This window comes from Suillus paluster (genome assembly GCF_016628075.1).
Source record: "Suillus paluster strain FC165 chromosome Unknown EDB91scaffold_150, whole genome shotgun sequence".
Lineage (NCBI taxonomy): Eukaryota > Fungi > Basidiomycota > Agaricomycetes > Boletales > Suillaceae > Suillus > Suillus paluster.
In genome coordinates this window covers 1-17,162 of record NW_024537710.1, presented here as the reverse complement: position 1 = coordinate 17,162, position 17,162 = coordinate 1, and the positions used below count along the sequence as shown (strand labels likewise).

The 17,162-nt window shown below is 48.9% G+C and overlaps 5 protein-coding genes across 5 annotated transcripts; 3 read left to right on the top strand and 2 right to left on the bottom strand.

Annotated features, from left to right (window-relative positions):
- Positions 1-862: 862 nt before the first annotated feature.
- On the bottom strand, positions 863-3,208 carry EDB91DRAFT_1255667 (kinase-like domain-containing protein; the record flags this gene model as incomplete). Its single annotated transcript, XM_041324021.1, has 9 exons — positions 863-1,090; positions 1,138-1,356; positions 1,407-1,477; positions 1,531-1,561; positions 1,621-1,854; positions 1,909-2,274; positions 2,332-2,495; positions 2,544-2,925; positions 2,981-3,208. 9 exons carry the CDS (start codon positions 3,206-3,208, stop codon positions 863-865), a joined length of 1,923 nt encoding a protein of 640 aa, XP_041170005.1.
- A 3,361-nt stretch (positions 3,209-6,569) lies between these two features.
- EDB91DRAFT_178717 (kinase-like domain-containing protein) lies at positions 6,570-8,351 on the top strand. The gene is made up of 7 exons (XM_041326334.1): positions 6,570-6,779; positions 6,837-7,190; positions 7,246-7,482; positions 7,542-7,572; positions 7,625-7,695; positions 7,746-7,964; positions 8,022-8,351. The coding sequence occupies exons 1-7, from the start codon at positions 6,603-6,605 to the stop codon at positions 8,241-8,243; spliced, it is 1,311 nt and encodes a 436-aa protein (XP_041170004.1). The 5' UTR covers positions 6,570-6,602; the 3' UTR covers positions 8,244-8,351.
- Positions 8,352-10,094: 1,743 nt separating this feature from the next.
- EDB91DRAFT_178628 (uncharacterized protein) lies at positions 10,095-11,432 on the top strand. Its single transcript, XM_041326333.1, has 4 exons — positions 10,095-10,293; positions 10,344-10,762; positions 10,815-10,978; positions 11,040-11,432. The coding sequence occupies exons 1-4, from the start codon at positions 10,208-10,210 to the stop codon at positions 11,190-11,192; spliced, it is 822 nt and encodes a 273-aa protein (XP_041170003.1). The 5' UTR covers positions 10,095-10,207; the 3' UTR covers positions 11,193-11,432.
- Positions 11,196-12,455, top strand: EDB91DRAFT_1255664 (kinase-like domain-containing protein; the record flags this gene model as incomplete). The annotated part of the gene is made up of 6 exons (XM_041324020.1): positions 11,196-11,405; positions 11,461-11,697; positions 11,757-11,787; positions 11,840-11,910; positions 11,960-12,178; positions 12,237-12,455. The coding sequence occupies 6 exons, from the start codon at positions 11,196-11,198 to the stop codon at positions 12,453-12,455; spliced, it is 987 nt and encodes a 328-aa protein (XP_041170002.1).
- Positions 12,456-13,711: 1,256 nt separating this feature from the next.
- EDB91DRAFT_1063474 (kinase-like domain-containing protein) lies at positions 13,712-14,626 on the bottom strand (the record flags this gene model as incomplete). The annotated part of the gene is made up of 4 exons (XM_041314620.1): positions 13,712-13,918; positions 13,966-14,184; positions 14,235-14,273; positions 14,414-14,626. The coding sequence occupies 4 exons, from the start codon at positions 14,624-14,626 to the stop codon at positions 13,712-13,714; spliced, it is 678 nt and encodes a 225-aa protein (XP_041170001.1).
- Between the last annotated feature and the right edge of the window lie 2,536 nt (positions 14,627-17,162).

Below are 17,162 nucleotides of genomic sequence, written 5' to 3'. Positions count from 1 at the left end.
TGTGGATTTTCCGGTATGGTGTTTGGACTTTCTGGATTTACAGGATAGATGTATTGAAGAATTTGTGATGCAATTCGAGAGGCTGGATACAAGACTCACCACTAGCCATTCGTTAAATTTGCCCCCGACTTTGCCTGCTTCCCATCTGAACTATTTCTTCCGATCTTCCGATCTTTCGTCTTCTCGATTCATTTCTCGCCACCACCTCGACGCTTCCACTAGCCTCTCTCCACTGCTCGATGATACTTCCATCATAACCTCTTCGTTGCCTTCCTCGCTCCTCCTTCTCTCCGTGTTCCCATTTGGATGGACCAGATGTCCACGATTAGATTTCAATTCGGTTCAAGAGTCAGGAAGTCAAAAACAGAGAAAACGGAACACACCTCAGCTTCACCTGTAGCATTGATCACGAACTCGCCAATCTCTTGTGAGACAACAATGAACTAGGATTCCTGACTCGCTGCGCCTGGGTCCTGGATCGTGGCGATTAGGATGGGTCATAGCAATGATAGCATGCGTATTGTTTTTGTTGTGGGACATATTTGATTTAACCTCTCGCGATACCAGCATTATGGCGCACTAGAACGGATGAAAGTCACGCCAGGGATAAAGACGAGGGCGGGGTTAAGTTGAAATGTACTTACTTATATGTAGTCTCCACGAAGTTAATATCTCTGTCGAGGAGTGCTTCTGCGCTCGCGCTTTAAACTTGATACCAAAATCCAGACTGAACGGATGGCGAGTGTGTCGAGCGTTGCAAATACCGTGTTGAGTTGCTTGACCGTATCTAAGCACTCTCCTTTTCCAAAATATATTGCCAGTCAATTGCAAGTACTTTGATGAAACAGTAAACACAGATATATCATATAATATTCGCTCGATAGTATTGAGCGAGCTCGCTATCAATAAATTGAAGTATTTCCTTGGCAGAAGGCCGATCGGTGGGTGTCTCAGACCAGCAACGGGCCATAAAATTCCAGTAACGGTCAATCACACAATGGGGACGAGGATGTATTTCCCCTATAGACACTTTCGACCAGATTGCGAAATCATTTTTCAAGTGACGCCACGGGATATCTCCTGTCAAGACCTGCAGGATGAGTTAGCAAGCTGCGTTAGCAAAAGCAAACAACGTACTTGAAGCATGATGCAACCAAAGGAGTAGATGTCGCTCTGAGTGGTGACTGCAGAAGCTGATTCATCCACAGTAAGAAGTTCACGAGCTGCCCATCTCACTGCACCTGGATGATCGCTCATCCTCATGAGGTACGTCATGCCGGGCGATTTTGTTAAAGCTCCCGACATGCCAAAGTCTGCAAGGTATGCAGTGTTATCACTACCGATGAGGACATTATTCTGGCAGTCGATCATTAGTATGAAGGATTGGAATGAATGAGGGACATTACACCACTGAGGTCTCCATGGACAACTGTATTAAAGTATGTCTGTCCGTTAACAGTGAAGCGAAACGTATGAACTGAGGTAGAAAGTTATTTATGCTTGTTATGTGGAATGCCCGCGTTCACTCACGATAGTCGAGGCCAGCAGCGACGCCACGGAGCTTGGGCACGAAATGATGAGCTCGCGTACGCAAACTAGAAACAAATCTAAAGTTCTCACCAGAAGCAGACGATCACGCGGTGTGAGGGTGTCGTTGTTCTTAAGGAACGACGTCAGAGTGTTGTTGACTATCCATGGAGCAACTAGAGCCACATAGGGTCCAAAGTCTCCAGTAGTACCCATGAACTTCAATATATTAGGATGTTCCAACCTCTTCCAAATCCCGAGCTCTCTCCGGAATACCAACATTATTGCAGTATCGAGGAATTGCGGTCGAATTGCTTTGACGGCGACCTGCAGGTGAGTGATACGTCAGTAGCATGGAAATTTTGTAAAATCTGCACAAACCATTACATAGCCCTCTGGTGTGCGGTATACGCATTTGTAAATATTTCCATAGGTACCGCCGGATACAGGGTCTTGGCTGCATCGGGTGAGGTGTCCAGTGAAGTCTGGTATGCTAATTGGGGGGATAGACTGGGTGGAGGGAATGATGTTTGGAGCGGTAGGTGGGGGAGATGGTCGATTTATGACAACACCAGCAAGTCCATCATCCATTTGTTGGAGTGCGACGACAGCTTCCATCGTCTGATGCCTGAAGTGCTCGGCAGCATATTGCAGTAAGCTATACATGCTCTTTAGAGCGGAGGGATCGATTATGACCAGGTTCGACCTTCTCGAATAACTGGCCCTTTGATGTGCCACCAATGATACCTGGAAAGAAGACAAGCTCAACACGACAAAACGTCCGCACGCACGAAAGGCACTCACGATTGCGACGAGGTTGCGGATCATATTGTCCGATCTTAACACAATCCAGTATAATGGTAGTTTGACATCGAGGTCCTGAGTCATCTTCTGAAGCTGCTGTAGTAGCTGGTAGTACTCCATTCGCTGGTCGTCTGACAATTTGTGGTGTGGCATCGTCGGCAGTTCTGCACAAAGGATAAGAATCTGCGGCGAGCACGAACGGAACAACCTACTTGTTGAGTAAGCGTGTTTCAGATTCTGGATCACGTCCTCTGCGTGTGCGAGCTGTTCCCGAGTTGGCGGTAGAATGGCGGGTTTGGTCCCACCCATCTGCGGGGGTTGTGTCCCATTTGGCATCACGGATAGACGCGCTTGTGGTGCGGGAAACATGCTGGGACTAGTAGTCGGCACTGAGTTCGGGAAGGCTCCTTGGAGTGCGTTGGGCATCTCCAGCTGCTCATCCGGGGATACAAGATTGACAAATCGCAGATCTGCGGTCGAAGCAGCGCTATCTCCAGGGTTCGTTCCTAAATTGGAGTGGAACTGACTGACTGCGGAAAGCGTTGCTGGGATGCTTCGCCGCGCTGCAGAGCTCGACCAGCAGTAGTGGGCACTCTATGACCAGAATGTATGTAAATAGGAAGTTTCACAATACGTCGGCATGACTCACGGACGCTCCAGGTATCTCTGTTCTGGGGGAATAGGCAGATTCTGGGCCGACGGCTCCCTCCCAGGTGTCAGGGATAGATTTTGATGATGTTGCACCGCCGGACGGAGATAACCATGAGGATGCCATGCTGCAAAATTCGGCGTAGTAGAAGAAGATGGTTCCCTCCCAGGTATCGAGTATCGATTTTGATGAAGTTGCGTCGCTGGACGAGGGGAAGCGTGAGGCCATGGAGTCGTAATCGAAGAAGAAACTGTTTCCGTAGGGGAAGTCTGATTGGAACCTGGTGGCGCTTGCATTTCCCGATGTGCGTACGACGACAGTTGTGGTAAGTGTTGCTGACTGTCACGCACTCAAATTGGCAATTATAATGTACGTGACAGTACGTACGAGGCTGTGTGCACTGCAGCGGTGGATGTTGTATTACGTAGAGATTCCGATCTATAACATCCTCGCTCTAGCAGCACCACTCACAAATTTTGGCATACACGCGTCTTCCCTCCCGCACTCGCGGACGGACCTGGTCCGCGATAGCCTGTCAGTAACAGCATTCTCAGACTACACGGTCGTCATACGCACCAGTAACAGCACCATTCTCAGACTGATTAGAACTTCATGGACATGGTGTATCATCGAACGGACAGGTCCATCAGGCAGGCCGTAGCAAACCGTGCCCATGACGATGGCTTGGAATATTTTGGGACTTGAGATCAACACGTTATTCTGGCACGAGCACAACATTGGCACTCACAAAAATTGAACCAATTGGGAGGTGATATTATTGGCCTTTAAATTGATTATCTGAACGTGGCAGTTTAACCATTATCGTCCCTGCAGCTTCACGTGGGAGTACCGAGGGAAAGCAAATCGAACGCTTACACTGTGCTTGTACTTACCACAGCCAACCAAAGCGACATGGGTATGACACTACTGTAACAAGTCAATGAAAGATTGAACGGGGTATCTTCTGGACTTGAATAAATTCTGGACGGTGAAGTCGCGAGACAAACGTTGAGCCCTACGCATCGGAAAACCAATGAAATGATCAAGAAGGATATCGATGCTTGCAGTGCTAGCTATGGTACATGACGAAGATCGACGAAAAAGGAAAACGATACGTTTCTTGCACCGTGACAGACACCTTGACCGTGACAACATTGTTACGAATAGCTAACGTAATGATGTTGCGTATACCCTTTGCTGATACTTTGGTCGATTCGAGGCATGACCGCACCGCTTCTTTCTCCTTCGGCTTCTCGGACGATTGCATACAGCCCCCCCGACCCAATGTCCCCCTGGAGCCCAGTAAGTGTCCAAGGCGGCGGGGGTGTGAGCTTTGTTTGCCTCTCAGTTCTTGATCTAGTAAATATCCGCGTGCCCACTTGCAAAGAAGGAACGACTGTCTTCCTTCGTTTAGGGTCTGACTACGGGAGACTAGCGTGCCCGCGTCGGCCCCTCTCACCCGACATTTCGTATGCCAACTGCAGACTCCGCTACTCGGCTTCGTTATTCTTGCCTCCTCTCGCTCCTCGCAACCACCACTATGTTTCCTCCGCCCGTTTTTATATGTGGCGGCTTTTTAGTCATATGTGTGAGTTTCCTTTCTTCTGTAGTCCTATTGACATCATGACATTCATTTGTTTTATTCGTTCGGAGTTGGTGCGCAATGATATTAACTCTCATAAAGCCCAGCTGTGGTCGCTCTGCAACTATACGGCGTCATCAATCAATATTAATCAAGATGGAACTGTCGTCATTTGTGTTTGTGGTCCTGCAGCTGAATGTGTTCCGGCTGCACTTATTCCTTCGACGTATTCCAGGATAATGTCATTCTACAACAATCACGAGGCTATAACTGTTGCTCTACCATGCCTTGTGGCTAGCACTGTCTCGTTCTCGGTGCCTGTCGTGGACGTGCTTAATAGTACAAGGGAGTACATTCAGCTCGCATGTGACTTACCGTCCAGACATTTCGTTGCCCTAGTAAACTTGGCACGCAAAGCTTGCTCTGGAACACCATTTTTCCAATGGTCGTGAGGAGACTGCAATCTTCGATATCGGACGATACCCTTTTGGTCGGCATACCATTGTTATAATTGTCATACTGAGCGTCATATTGGTTGGCTGCGCTAGAAGATGGCCAGACACACTGCTCTTGTCAGCTCAGCTTGCTAACGCTCGGTATCACAGCAACGTGCCATGAGCCGAAGTAATGATTTTTGTTGAGCAAAATGTACCCCGGATTGGTGAAGAGTATTGCATTGGAAAGCTGTATGGCATGAAATACATAACCAATTGAGATTAAACAATACTGAACCTACGCGCAGCACTAAAGCATTCGGAGGTGTGTAACTGCTGGCATTGTTGATTTGATGGGTTTTTCGTGTTACCTTGACGTTCATTCTGTCCTTTGTTGACGTTCGTTTTTATTGTTCTATTGAGTCGTCGAAGTAATTTAATACCTAAGCTGTAAATAGAGGGTCAAATATACGTTCTTAACTCACCAGGATTGGAAATTCATGACTTTCAAGTTTCAACGTCGCACAACTTGCAACGTTAACTACTTACATATCCAAATGGTGGATACAGTACTTGGCTTGCGAGGTGTTGAAAATCACCCGCGAATAGGCGGTCTGATGTCAAATCACCTAGCAACCGGTTTAGCAGGTGAAACGGACAATTCACCTACCCACCTGGTGATCAGTATTAACCTCCTTGTTTCATAGTGGTACGTACTGCAATGAATTTACACAAGTGGCTCAATGAAGTCCAACGTAAGGACTTTTAATTGTAAGTTGATTATAAGTAATAGTGACCTTGTGGTACAAGGTAACATTACGCTGTCACGTGAGGTGGGCCGATTGACTTATCTTCACTATCAAAACCTCGCAAATCTTCCAACTCCCCTCCCGCACCCGCGGACTCAAAATATCAACGCACTGATCGGGAGATGGAGGCGCAACGAGGCTCTATTCAGGTCACGTGTTGTCATTCCAGTACGACCAACTTTGCTACACGGCATCGTTCTCCCCGTCCGGTGACACAGCATCATCAAAATCCTTCCCTGGTACCTGGGACGGAACCATCGGCACAGAAGCCGCCGACCATCTCAGAACTGAGATACCCGGGGCGTCTGTGAGTTATGTCGTCATATTGTTCAAGCTTCCTGTTTATATGCATTCTGGTCATAGAATGCCCACTACTGCTGGTCGAGCTCTGCAGCGCGGCGGAGCATCCCAGCAACGCTTCGCGCAGTCAGCCTGTCCCACTCCAATTTTTGGAATGAACACTGGAGATAGCGCTGCTTCGACCGCAGACCTGCGGTATGCCAATCCAGTGTCCCTGGATGAGCGGCTGGGTATTCCCAACGCGCCTCAAGGAGGCTTTTCGAACACAGTGCCGACTAGTCCCAGCATGTTTCCCGCACCACAGGCGCATCTATCCGTGATGCCAAATGGGACGCAACCCCCGCAAATGGGTGGGACGAATCCCGTCATCCAGCCACGACCCATTCTACCGCCAACTCAGGAGCAGCTCGCACACGCAGAGAACGTGATCCAGAATCTGAAACACGCCTACTCAGCAAGTGGGTCGTCCTCTTCGTACGTGCTCGCCGTGGGTTCTAATGTTGTTTGCAGAGCTGCCGACGATGCAACTACACGAATTGTCAGACGGCCGGCGAACGGAGTACAGCAGGCTACTACAGCAGCTTCACGAGATGACTCAGGACCTCGATGTCAAACTACCAATATACTGGATTGTATTGAGATCGGATAGTATGATCCGCAATCTCGTCGCAATCGTGAGTGCCTTTCGTGCGTGCGCACATTTTGTCGTGTTAAGCTTGTCTTCTTTCCAGGTCTCATTGGTGGCACATCAAAGGGCCAGTTATTCGAGAAGGTCGAACCTGGTCATAATTGACCCCTCTGCTCTCAAGAGCATGCACAACTTACTACAAAGTGCTATCGAACGCTTCAGACATCAGACGATGGAAGCTGCTGTCGCACCGCAACAAATGGGTGGTGGACTTGCTGATCGACCATTCTCCCCACCTTCCGCTCCAAACGACATTCCCTCCACTCTGTCTATCCCTCCAATTCTCATCCCAGACTTAACTGGACGTATCACCCGATGCAGCCAAGACCCCGTCTCTGGCGGTACATACGGAAATATTTACAAATGTATGTACCACGGACCAGATGGCGATGTACAGGTTCGCGTGGATGTTACAGTTCCCCGACGTTTATCGACGTATCACTCACCCACAGGTCGCCGTCAAAGCAATTCGACTGCAATTCTTCAATACGGAGGTAATGTTTGCATTTCGGAGAGAGCTCGGGGTTTGGAAGAGATTGCATCATTCTAATATCTTGAAGTTCATGGGTATTGTTAGAGATTTTGGCTCCTCTGTGGCTCTGGTTGCTCCGTGGATAGTCAACGACACTCTGACGTCGTTCCTCAAGTGGAACAATGGGACCCTCACGCTACGTGATCGTCTGCTTCTGGTGAGAACTTCGAGGACTTTCCCGGTTTGCGCCCTGGAGCTCATCGTTTCGTACCCAAGCTCCGTGACGTAGCCGCTGGCCTCAACTATCGTGAGTGAACGCAGGCATTCACATAACAAGAATTAATGACTGTCTCCCTCAGTTCATACATTTAGCTTCAATGTGAACGGACAAACGTACTCTCATCCAGTCGTCCATGGAGACCTCACTGGTGTAAGGTTCCTCGTTTGTTCCAATTCCTCATACTAATAATTGATTGAAAGACCAACGTCCTTATCGGTAATGATGGAACTGCATACCTTGCAGACTTTGGTCTTTCCGGAACTTTAACACAATTGCTCGGCGTGACATCCCTCGCGAAGATGAGCTGTCATTCAAGAGCTATGAGGTGGACAGCTCCTGAAGTTCTTTCAGTGGAGGAATCAGCCTCGGCACTCACTACTCAAAGCGATATCTACTCCTTTGGTTGCATAATGCTTCAAGTACGTTGTTTGCTTTTGCTATCGCAGCTTATTACAGCTTACTAATTCGTCTTGCAGATCTTGACGGGAAACGTTCCTTGGCGTCACTTGAAAAATGATTTCGCAATTTGGTCGAAAGTGACTGCAGGGGAAATACATCCTCATCCCCATGGTGTTATTGACCCGCACTGGGATTTTGTGACCCGTTGCTGGTCTAAGACACCTACCGATCGACCTTCTGCCAAGGAAGTACTCCAATTTATTGACAGCGAGCTTGGTACGATTGCGCGAATGGTGTAACTTGCTGTCGGAAGTCGGAGGTCCCCCTGGACCTTCGAATGCAACGTCATATCATCGGTCTGATTGGGAGCTGAGAGCGCCATCCTGGCCACTAGATCCATTGTACATGTCATATTTGTCCGCTATGGTACTGGGTATATGCAATACCTTATGGCTGTTACCTCGGTTCAAGCGCCATTGACAACATTTTACCTTGCGCGATTCCTCCACGCTCGTTATTGGAGCACAAGGAGTGTACTGATATTTGTTGTTCGATGGCTCGCAAGCGATACACCTGCTAGGGGGGGAAATAGTAGAACTGGAGGAAAATTAAGTGTTCTAGAGGACGAAGAAGCAAGCGCTCGCGTCAAATCGAGCTTGAGCACGGATGACCGAACCCCGTTTCGAAGCAGACCAACCTTCCGACTCGCATAGTGCATCTGCTTTGTGCTGGTTATGCTTGACGAGGGGGAAGTAAGTGGATGAGGGTTTCGGCGCGGTTGAAGTAGAGGTTGGTTTGGGATTACTTGAGGCGGAAGGTGATTTTGACGTGGACCGCCGGTTTACTCCCAATAGAATTAGAAACCAGGTTCGAGGAGTCGATCAAGCCTGGAGCAAGGTCTGAAGCAGTTAGCACCCATCGACTTACGCTTCGCTGTCTCCACCCTTGCGTTCCAGTAGACAGGTCGGTCACCCACGAATCGATCGCTAACACTTCGATTCAAGGACAATGTAAGCACGCTGGCTTACCTGAGTTCCCATACTCAGTATATATACTGTCGCTGATACTGAAAGCTAAGCTTGTATTCTACCTTTTGGTGTAACGGTTATGCGCGTGCGGCAGTCTGACCTACTTACAGACAAGGGCGAAGACGAACTTTCTGCTGCGGAAATGATTATCACGCCGTAAAAGAGAAATGTGTTATGTATATACAGAAAGATCTCTCTCTGATCTGAGACCACCTCCGAGTCTTAAGTTATCTCTCTCTTCATGTCCAACAAGCTACTTACAGATGCGTTCCAAAGACAGAATCTACAGTTTCCCATTGCGAATAGGCATTCATGCCAACCTTCATGCGCTTCATGGTTGCCTTCAACGCTTCGTCCTGCACGATAACGATACCGACGCAGAGCATCGATATTCCTGACCTGAGGCTGGATGAATTATGAACAATGTTGTTCGGCTGACATGCTGCGACGATATGTGCATTTCCGCCGAACGATGATAAGCTTTAATAAACAGAAGCGCACCCAGTTCTACCCAAATCGGCACAAAGGTGAGGTGAGGGGAGAAGCAGACACGTACTACATAGTACAAAGCAGTGTCCAGTGGTCGGGATCCCATAAAACGGCAGTGCAAGTGCGCATGCGGTGAGAACAGTACGTACGTAAGAGGACCCAATGAAGTTGAAAGCAGGCGAATAGGAAGAAAATTCTTCAAGAGCGAAAGTTACGGACGCAGCGCGGGGCACGGGCGGATGAGAATATGATGGCGTTAATATTACGAGCGGAGGTGTCGAAAAGGGCGTTTGCGAGTGCGGGAGAGGGTAATCGACAGGCAAGGACAGATGGCTGTGCTAGCGAAGTTCGCTACCCAAAGTGTGTCATCGTGTGACTGTCCGATTAACTGCCTAATTTCCGGTAATTCTTTCATGTCCTGAGGGCGCCTCTCAGAGGGCCAATATATTTCTACATGGAACTTCCAGAAGTTCCACTGGTACACAGTCACACAGCAATGTAGTAAGTACTCTTACGTAGATAAGTCGGTCAGCCTATCTGCCGTAGCGCAATGTGATATAAATTGTCCAGCGGTCTCGGGCAACCGTTTAACAACTGATACTGCTACTCATTACATCCTGCGGGTCGTAGATGCCAGACCAAACACTGGTCATTTGCGTCCGGCCACGCTTTATTCTTTAGATACAACCTACTTTGGTACACGGTCCCGTCCAGCGACAGAGCGTCGTCTCCATCCATACCTTGAAATGGCCCAGAATGAGCGTACCCTCCCAGAACTGATGCAGAGGAGGAAGCATACCGATGATATTATTGGAGGAAACCAAGCACATCTGTGAGTTGTATCAACGTGTTGTGCAAGCTTCCTATTTACACGCATTCCAGTAATACAGTGGCCTCTGCTGCTGGTTCAGCAGGTGTTATACAGGGTGGTGGAGTCTCGTCCCAGCAACTCTGGCTGCAGTCAGGCTGTGCCACCCCAATTCTTGGAATGAATCCTGGTGTCAGCGCTCCTTCGATCGGAGATCGGCCAAGCGCCAATCCTGTGTTCCCGTATGAGCAGCTGGGTCTGCACAGCGCGTCCCAGGGAACTTTCCCGAACCGGGTACCAACTGCTGGTATCAGTATGGTTCCCGTACCACAGGGACCGTCATCGTCATCCGTGATGCCGAACGGGATGCAACCCCCGCAGTTAACTGAGAAGAAACAAACCATCCAATCGCGACCCATTCTACCGCTAACTCAGGCGCAGCTCGCACACGCAGAGGACATGATCCAGAATCTGAAGTACGCTTACTCCGCAAGTGGGTCGTCTTCTTCATACGTGTTCGCCGCAGATTCTAATCTTGTATGCAGAACTCCCGACGATGCAACTACACGAATTGTCAGACGGCCGGCGAACGGAGTACAGCAGGCTATTACAGCAGCTTCACGAGATGACTCAGGACCTCGATGTCAGACTACCACTGTACTGGATTGTTTTGAGATCGGATAATATGATCCGCAACCTCGTCGCAATCGTGAGTGGCCTGACTACACGCGTGCGTGTATGTCCTCGTGCTAAGCCCGTCTTCTTTCCAGATCTCATTGGTGGCATATCAAATGGCCAGTTATTTGACAGTGTCAAATCTGGTCATAATTGATCCCTCCGCTCTAAAGAGCATGCGTAGCTTACTACACAGTGTTATCGAACACTTCAGGCATCAGACGATGGAAGCTGCCGTTGCACCGTAACAAATGGGTGATGGACTTGCTGGTGCTGTCATAAATCGACTATCCTCCCCATCTTCTACTCCCGACATCATTCCCTCCGCTCAGTCTATCCCTCCATTTCTCATCCCAGACTTAACTGGACGTATCACCCGATGCAGCCAAGACCCCGTCTCTGGCGGTACATACGGAAATATCTACAAATGTATTTACCACGGGCCAGATGGCGATGTAGAGGTTCGCGTGGATGTTACAGTTCACCGACGTTTACTGACGTATCACTCACCCACAGGTCGCCGTTAAAGCAATGCGACCGCATTTCTTAAATACTGAAGTGATCTTCGTATTTTGGAGAGAGCTCGGGATTTGGAAGAGGTTGCAACATTTCAATATCTTGAAGCTCATGGGTACTACTAGAGGCTTTGGTTCCTCCGTGGCACTGGTTGCTCCGTGGATAGACAACGGCACCCTGACGTCATTCCTCCAGGGGAACAACGGGACCCTCACGCTACGTGATCGTTTGCTTCTGGTGAGAATTTCAAGGACTTTCCCGGTTTGCACCATCGAACTCATTGTTTCGTGCCTAAGCTCTATGACATAGCTGCTGGTGTGGACTATCGTGAGTGAACATAGGCATGCACATAGCAAGAATTAATAACTGTCTCCCTCAGTCCATACATTTAGCTTTGCTGTAGACGGACGCATGTACTTTAATCCAGTCGTCCACGGAGACCTCACTGGTGTAGGTATCTCATTTGTTGCAATGTCTCATACTAATGATTGACTGCCAGAACAATGTCCTGATCGGTAGCGATCGAACCGCATATGTTGCAGACTTTGGCCTTTCCGGAACTTTAACAAAATTCCCTGGCATGACGTACCTCGCGTACGTGAGCCGTCATCCAGGAGCAGTGAGATGGGCGGCCCCTGAACTTCTTTCTGCGGAAGAGCCCGCCTCTGTAATCACCCCTCAGAGCGACATGTATTCCTTTGGTAGCATTATGCTTCAAGTAAGTCGTCTCCTTTTCCCTTTTGCTAGCAACACAGCTCACTACGTACTTCGTGCAGGTTCTGACGGGAGTGGTCCCTTGGCATCACTTGAAAAATGATTTCTTAATCTGGTCGAAAGTGACTGCAGGGGACGTACATCCTCGTCCAGAAGACGTTTATGTCACCGACGAGCACTGGAGTTTTATGACCCGTTGTTGGTCTATGACACCCGTTGATCGGCCTTCTGCCAAGGAGGCACTTCAATTTCTTGAAAGCGCGCTCGCTCGGTACGCCTGAGCGAATGTTGTAATTTATTCGTTCATGTACGTACCCAATACTTACCGTAGTGGTCAAAGAACAAATGCATTGCATTACATGTACTATCTCTGGCCCGGTCTTTTCGATATTCGGGTAGTGACTCAACAACAACACAACATTTAAAAGGCGACAAGCTCTAGGTGAGCAAGCGCATTACATAGGAAAATGATTGATTTTCTACATAAGTTCATACGTTTAACTTCTCTGAAGACGGACGTACAGACTTAAACCCCGTCGTTCACGGAGACCTCACTGGTGTAAGGACCTTTGTTTGTTCCATCCCTCATATACCAATGATCAATCGCAGACAAATGTCCTCGTCGATAGACATAGAAAGCGGTACCTCGCAGATTTCGGCCTTTCCGGGTAGACTCGTAACTAGTCTGGATTACGTCTTTGAGATGTTAGGAACTCTAGTCAATTGACTTGTCCGTGGTTAGTATACGCCAGGCTGGTCACGAGCCTACTTTCCGAGACTTCAAAAACAGTTGACCGGCATGACGCACCTCGGAAATATGAGCTGTTATCCAGGAGCAGTGAGATGGGCACTGGGCAGCTCCTGAACTTCTTGCTGGGGAGGACTCAGCAGTCACTACTCAAAGCGATATTTACTCGTTTGGTAGCATCATGCTTCCAGCAAGTTGTCCCCCCTTGCTAGTGCAACCTACTAAGCCGTTCTACAGGTTTTGACCGGAAATGTGCCCTGGTGTCACTGAGGAGTACTGGAATTTTATCGCGTGGTGCTGGTCTATGCTCCCCAGCGACTGGCCCACTGCCGAAGAAGCGCTTCTTTTTGTTAATCGCGAGCTGATCTCGCTGCGATCGCGGGCGATCGACTGATTCACAATTTATTATTGCGTGTGCTCACCGGATCTGCGGATAATGTGCTACGCAGCGCCTACGCTATATGTACGGTTAGATCTGTTCGATGCTGACGGAACGCATGTCAGTACATACTCCCACAGACTACAGCTATTGTCTTCACGAAGTTGATGTGTCTCACAATAAGTACGTCTCTGTAGACTTGCTTGATTCAGACCGAAGCTAGCGCTGATCGCTCTCACTTTCCAGTGTATGTATTGCAAGCCAATGGCAAGTATATTAAATACTATAATAGTAAACAAGCGCATCATACTGATATGATATGGTATTCGCTCAATCCCAACGACCGAACTCGCGATCAACAATTAAAGTGCTTCCTTGGCATACTGATATGACGTGGTGTTCGCTCAATCCTAACGACTGAGCTCGCAATCAACAAATTGAAGTGCTTCCCTGGCAGAAGGCCGATCGGTGGGTGTCATAGACCAGCAACGGGTCATAAAATTCCAGTGACGGTCAGTGACACAATCGGGACGAGGATGTATTTCCCCTACAGTCACTTTCGACCAGATTGCAAAATCATTTTTCAAGTGACGCCAGGGAACATTTCCAGTCAAGACCTCCAGGACGAGTTAGCAAGCTGCGGTAGGCCACGCAAATAACGTACTTGAAGCATGATACTACCAAAGGAATATATATCGCTCTGAGTGGTGATTGCAGAACCTGATTCTTCCACTGAAAGAAGCTCGGGAGCTGCCCATCTCATTGCTCCTGGATGACAGCTCATCTTCGCGAGGGACGTCACGCCAAGCAATGGTGTTAGAGTTCCCGAAAGGCCAAAGTCTGCAAGATATGCAGTTCTATCACTACCGATGAGGACATTGCTCTGGTAGCCAATCATTAATACGAGGGATTGGAACATATGAGGGACCTTACACCAGTGAGTTCTCCGTGGGTAACTGTATTAAAGTACGTCTGTCCGTCTACAGTGAAGCTAAACGTATGAACTGAGGTAGAGAGTTAGTAGTTCTGGCTATATGAATGACTGTTCACTCACGATAGTCGAGGCCAGCGGCTATGTCACGGAGCTTGAACATGAAACAGTGAGCGCAAACCGGGAAAGTTCTTGAAGTTCTCACCAGAAGCAGACGATCACGCAGCGTGAGCGTATTGTTGTCGTTGAGGAACGACGTCAGAGTGTCATTGGCTATCCACGGAGCAACCAGTGCTACAGAGGAGCCAAAGCCTCTAGTAGTACCCATGAACTTCAAGATATTATGATGTCGCAACCTCTTCCAAATCCCGAGCTCTCTCTCAAATGCGAACATTATCCCGGTGTTGAAGAATTGCGGTCGAAATGCTTTGACAGCAACCTGTGGGTGATTGATGCGTCAGTAAATGTAGGGGAACTGTAACATCCACGCGAACCTGTACATCGCCGTCTGGCCCGTGGTACATACATCTGTAAATATTTCCGTATGTACCGCCGGCAACGGGATCTTGGCTGCATCGGGTGATGAGTCTAGTTAAGTCTGGGATGGGCATTTTGGGGATTGACTGAGTCAAGGGAATGTCATTCGGAGTGGTAGGTGGGGATGGTGGACTTAGGAGAAGACCAGTAAGTCCACCACCAATTGCTTGCGGCGTGACGACGGCATCCAGTATCTGACGTCTGTGTTCGAATTGCGCAATGACTTGTTGTAGTAAGTCATACATGCTCTGTAAAGCGGGTGGATCGATTATGACCCGGCGTGACTCTATTGAACAACTAGCCCTTTGATGCATTACTAATGACACCTGAAAGAAAAACATACTTAACGCGACAAACACGCAAGAAGGGCACTCACGATTGCGACGAGGTTGCGGATCATATTATCTGAACGCAACAAAATCAAGTACATTGGTAGCTTGGCATCAAGGTCCTGCGTCATCTCGTGAAGCTGCTGTAGTAGCTGGAAGTACTCAATTCGCTGGTCGTCTGATAATGAATGCAGTTGCATCGTCGGCAGTTCTGTCCAGAAGATAAGATCCTGCGGCGAGCATATATGAATGAAACGACGCACTTGCTGAGAAAACTCGTTTCAGATTCTGGATCACGTCCACTGCGTGTACGAGCTGCTCCTGAGTTGGCGGTAGCATGGGTCGCAACTGGATGGTGGGATTCGTCCCAGTCATTTGCGGAGATTGCATCCCGTTGGGCATCGCGGATGGATGCACCTGTGGTGCGGGAAACATGCTGGGACCAGTAGTCGACACCCATATCGGGAAGGCCCCTTGAGGTGTGCTGGGTGTACCCAGCCGCTCATTTAAGGACACATGATTGACATACCGGAGATCTGCGGTCGAAGGAGCGCTAGCTTCAGAGCTCGTTCCAAAAAGTGGAGTGGGACAGGCTGACTGCGGCCAAAGTTGCTGGGAAGCTCTGCTACGCAGCAGAGTTTGACGAGCAGCGGACATTCTATGACCAGAATGGATGTAAATAGGAAGCTTGCGTAATGCACTGGCATAGCTTACAGATCCCCCAAGCATCTCTGTTCTGGGAAGGTAGGCAGCTTCTTGGCCGATGGTTGCCTCCCAGGTATCAGTGAATGATGTTTCGCCCCCGGACGGGGAGAACCATAACAACGCTTTGTACCAACTTTAGCTTTAGTCGACGTGGAAGTGGCCGGACGTATAACCTGAATAAAGCCTGCTTGCGCCTCCATCTTCCGCCAAAGTGTGCACGACTGTCTGTAGGCGCCCAAGAGTGCGAGGGGAAGTGGATGAATGATGCGAGTCGTGATAGTAATGTTAAAGAGCGAGAACTAAGGTAGCGTGAGTCTGTAGGACCGCTAGTAAGTATCATGTATAGTATAATATGAATGGTATGCGCACCTCAGTCAATGGTAGAAAGACTGAGGTGCGAGTATAGCGTCTAGCCATCCTTAAAGAGAAAAGAGAAAATGGTCAGTAACTAGGGTGGATGACGTCCAGTGACACTGGCAGCTAAGGTACATAGAACTGGAACAGTTAGATATATTTATCTGGAACCGGCTCGGTGCTCTGACGGATCACCTCTCAACACTCCCACTCGTCAGAGCGCCTGGCAGGTCTTGACGACGTAGTCCCATGTTTTCCCGATGCTGGATCCCAGCTGGGCGAGGTAATGCCTTCGTTAGACTATCGGCAATCATCTCCGAGGTGGATTTGTACTGGAGTTCGATCTTGTTCGTGTCGACGAGGTTGCGGATGAGATGGTAGTGGACGCGAATATGTTTGGCTCTTTCATGGAATCTTGGATTCTTCGAGAGCGCAATACTGGACTGGTTGTCTCCATATAGGAGTGCGGGATCGTAGAGTTCGGGGTCAAGGCGGAAGTCGTGTAGAAGCTGGATTAGATATAATGCTTCGCGTGAAGCATTCGATAGACCTATATATTCGGCCTCCGTGGTCGAGGTAGCGACCACAGATTGCTTCTGAGACTTCCAACTAATGGGCCCTCCGAACAGTTGATAGACATAAGCGCTGGTGGACTTGCTATCGTCTTGATCTGCAGCATAGTCCGAATCCGAGTGTCCAACGAGTCCCTCGTTCGACGAGCCGAAGATGAGTACTAAATCCGTAGTTCCACGAATGTACCGGAGAAGATGTTTGAGTTGACGATGATGGTCGATACTGGGGTTCTCCATGTATCGGGAGAGGCATGAAACTGGGTAAGCGATGTCGGGGCGAGTGGTTCGCATAGCATAGTTGAGTTCACCGATAGTTCGGCGATATGGGATCGACGCAATGGCGTCCGCTTCTTCACTCGTTGGGGGACGTGTAGCCTTCTGCAAGGTTACTCCAGGTGTCATAGGTGTACTGACAGGATTGCACAGTGTCATG

Bases quoted from the DNA above. Each gene is read 5' to 3' on its own strand.
- EDB91DRAFT_178717 (XM_041326334.1), top strand. From the start codon at position 6,603: ATGTTGTTTGCAGAGCTGCCGACGATGCAACTACACGAATTGTCAGAC. The intron at 7,483-7,541 runs GTGAGAACTTCG...TTCGTACCCAAG, and splicing joins TACGTGATCGTCTGCTTCTG to CTCCGTGACGTAGCCGCTGG. The intron at 7,696-7,745 runs GTAAGGTTCCTC...ATTGATTGAAAG, and splicing joins TCCATGGAGACCTCACTGGT to ACCAACGTCCTTATCGGTAA.
- EDB91DRAFT_178628 (XM_041326333.1), top strand. From the start codon at position 10,208: ATGGCCCAGAATGAGCGTACCCTCCCAGAACTGATGCAGAGGAGGAAG. The intron at 10,294-10,343 runs GTGAGTTGTATC...CACGCATTCCAG, and splicing joins GGAGGAAACCAAGCACATCT to TAATACAGTGGCCTCTGCTG. The intron at 10,763-10,814 runs GTGGGTCGTCTT...TCTTGTATGCAG, and splicing joins GAAGTACGCTTACTCCGCAA to AACTCCCGACGATGCAACTA.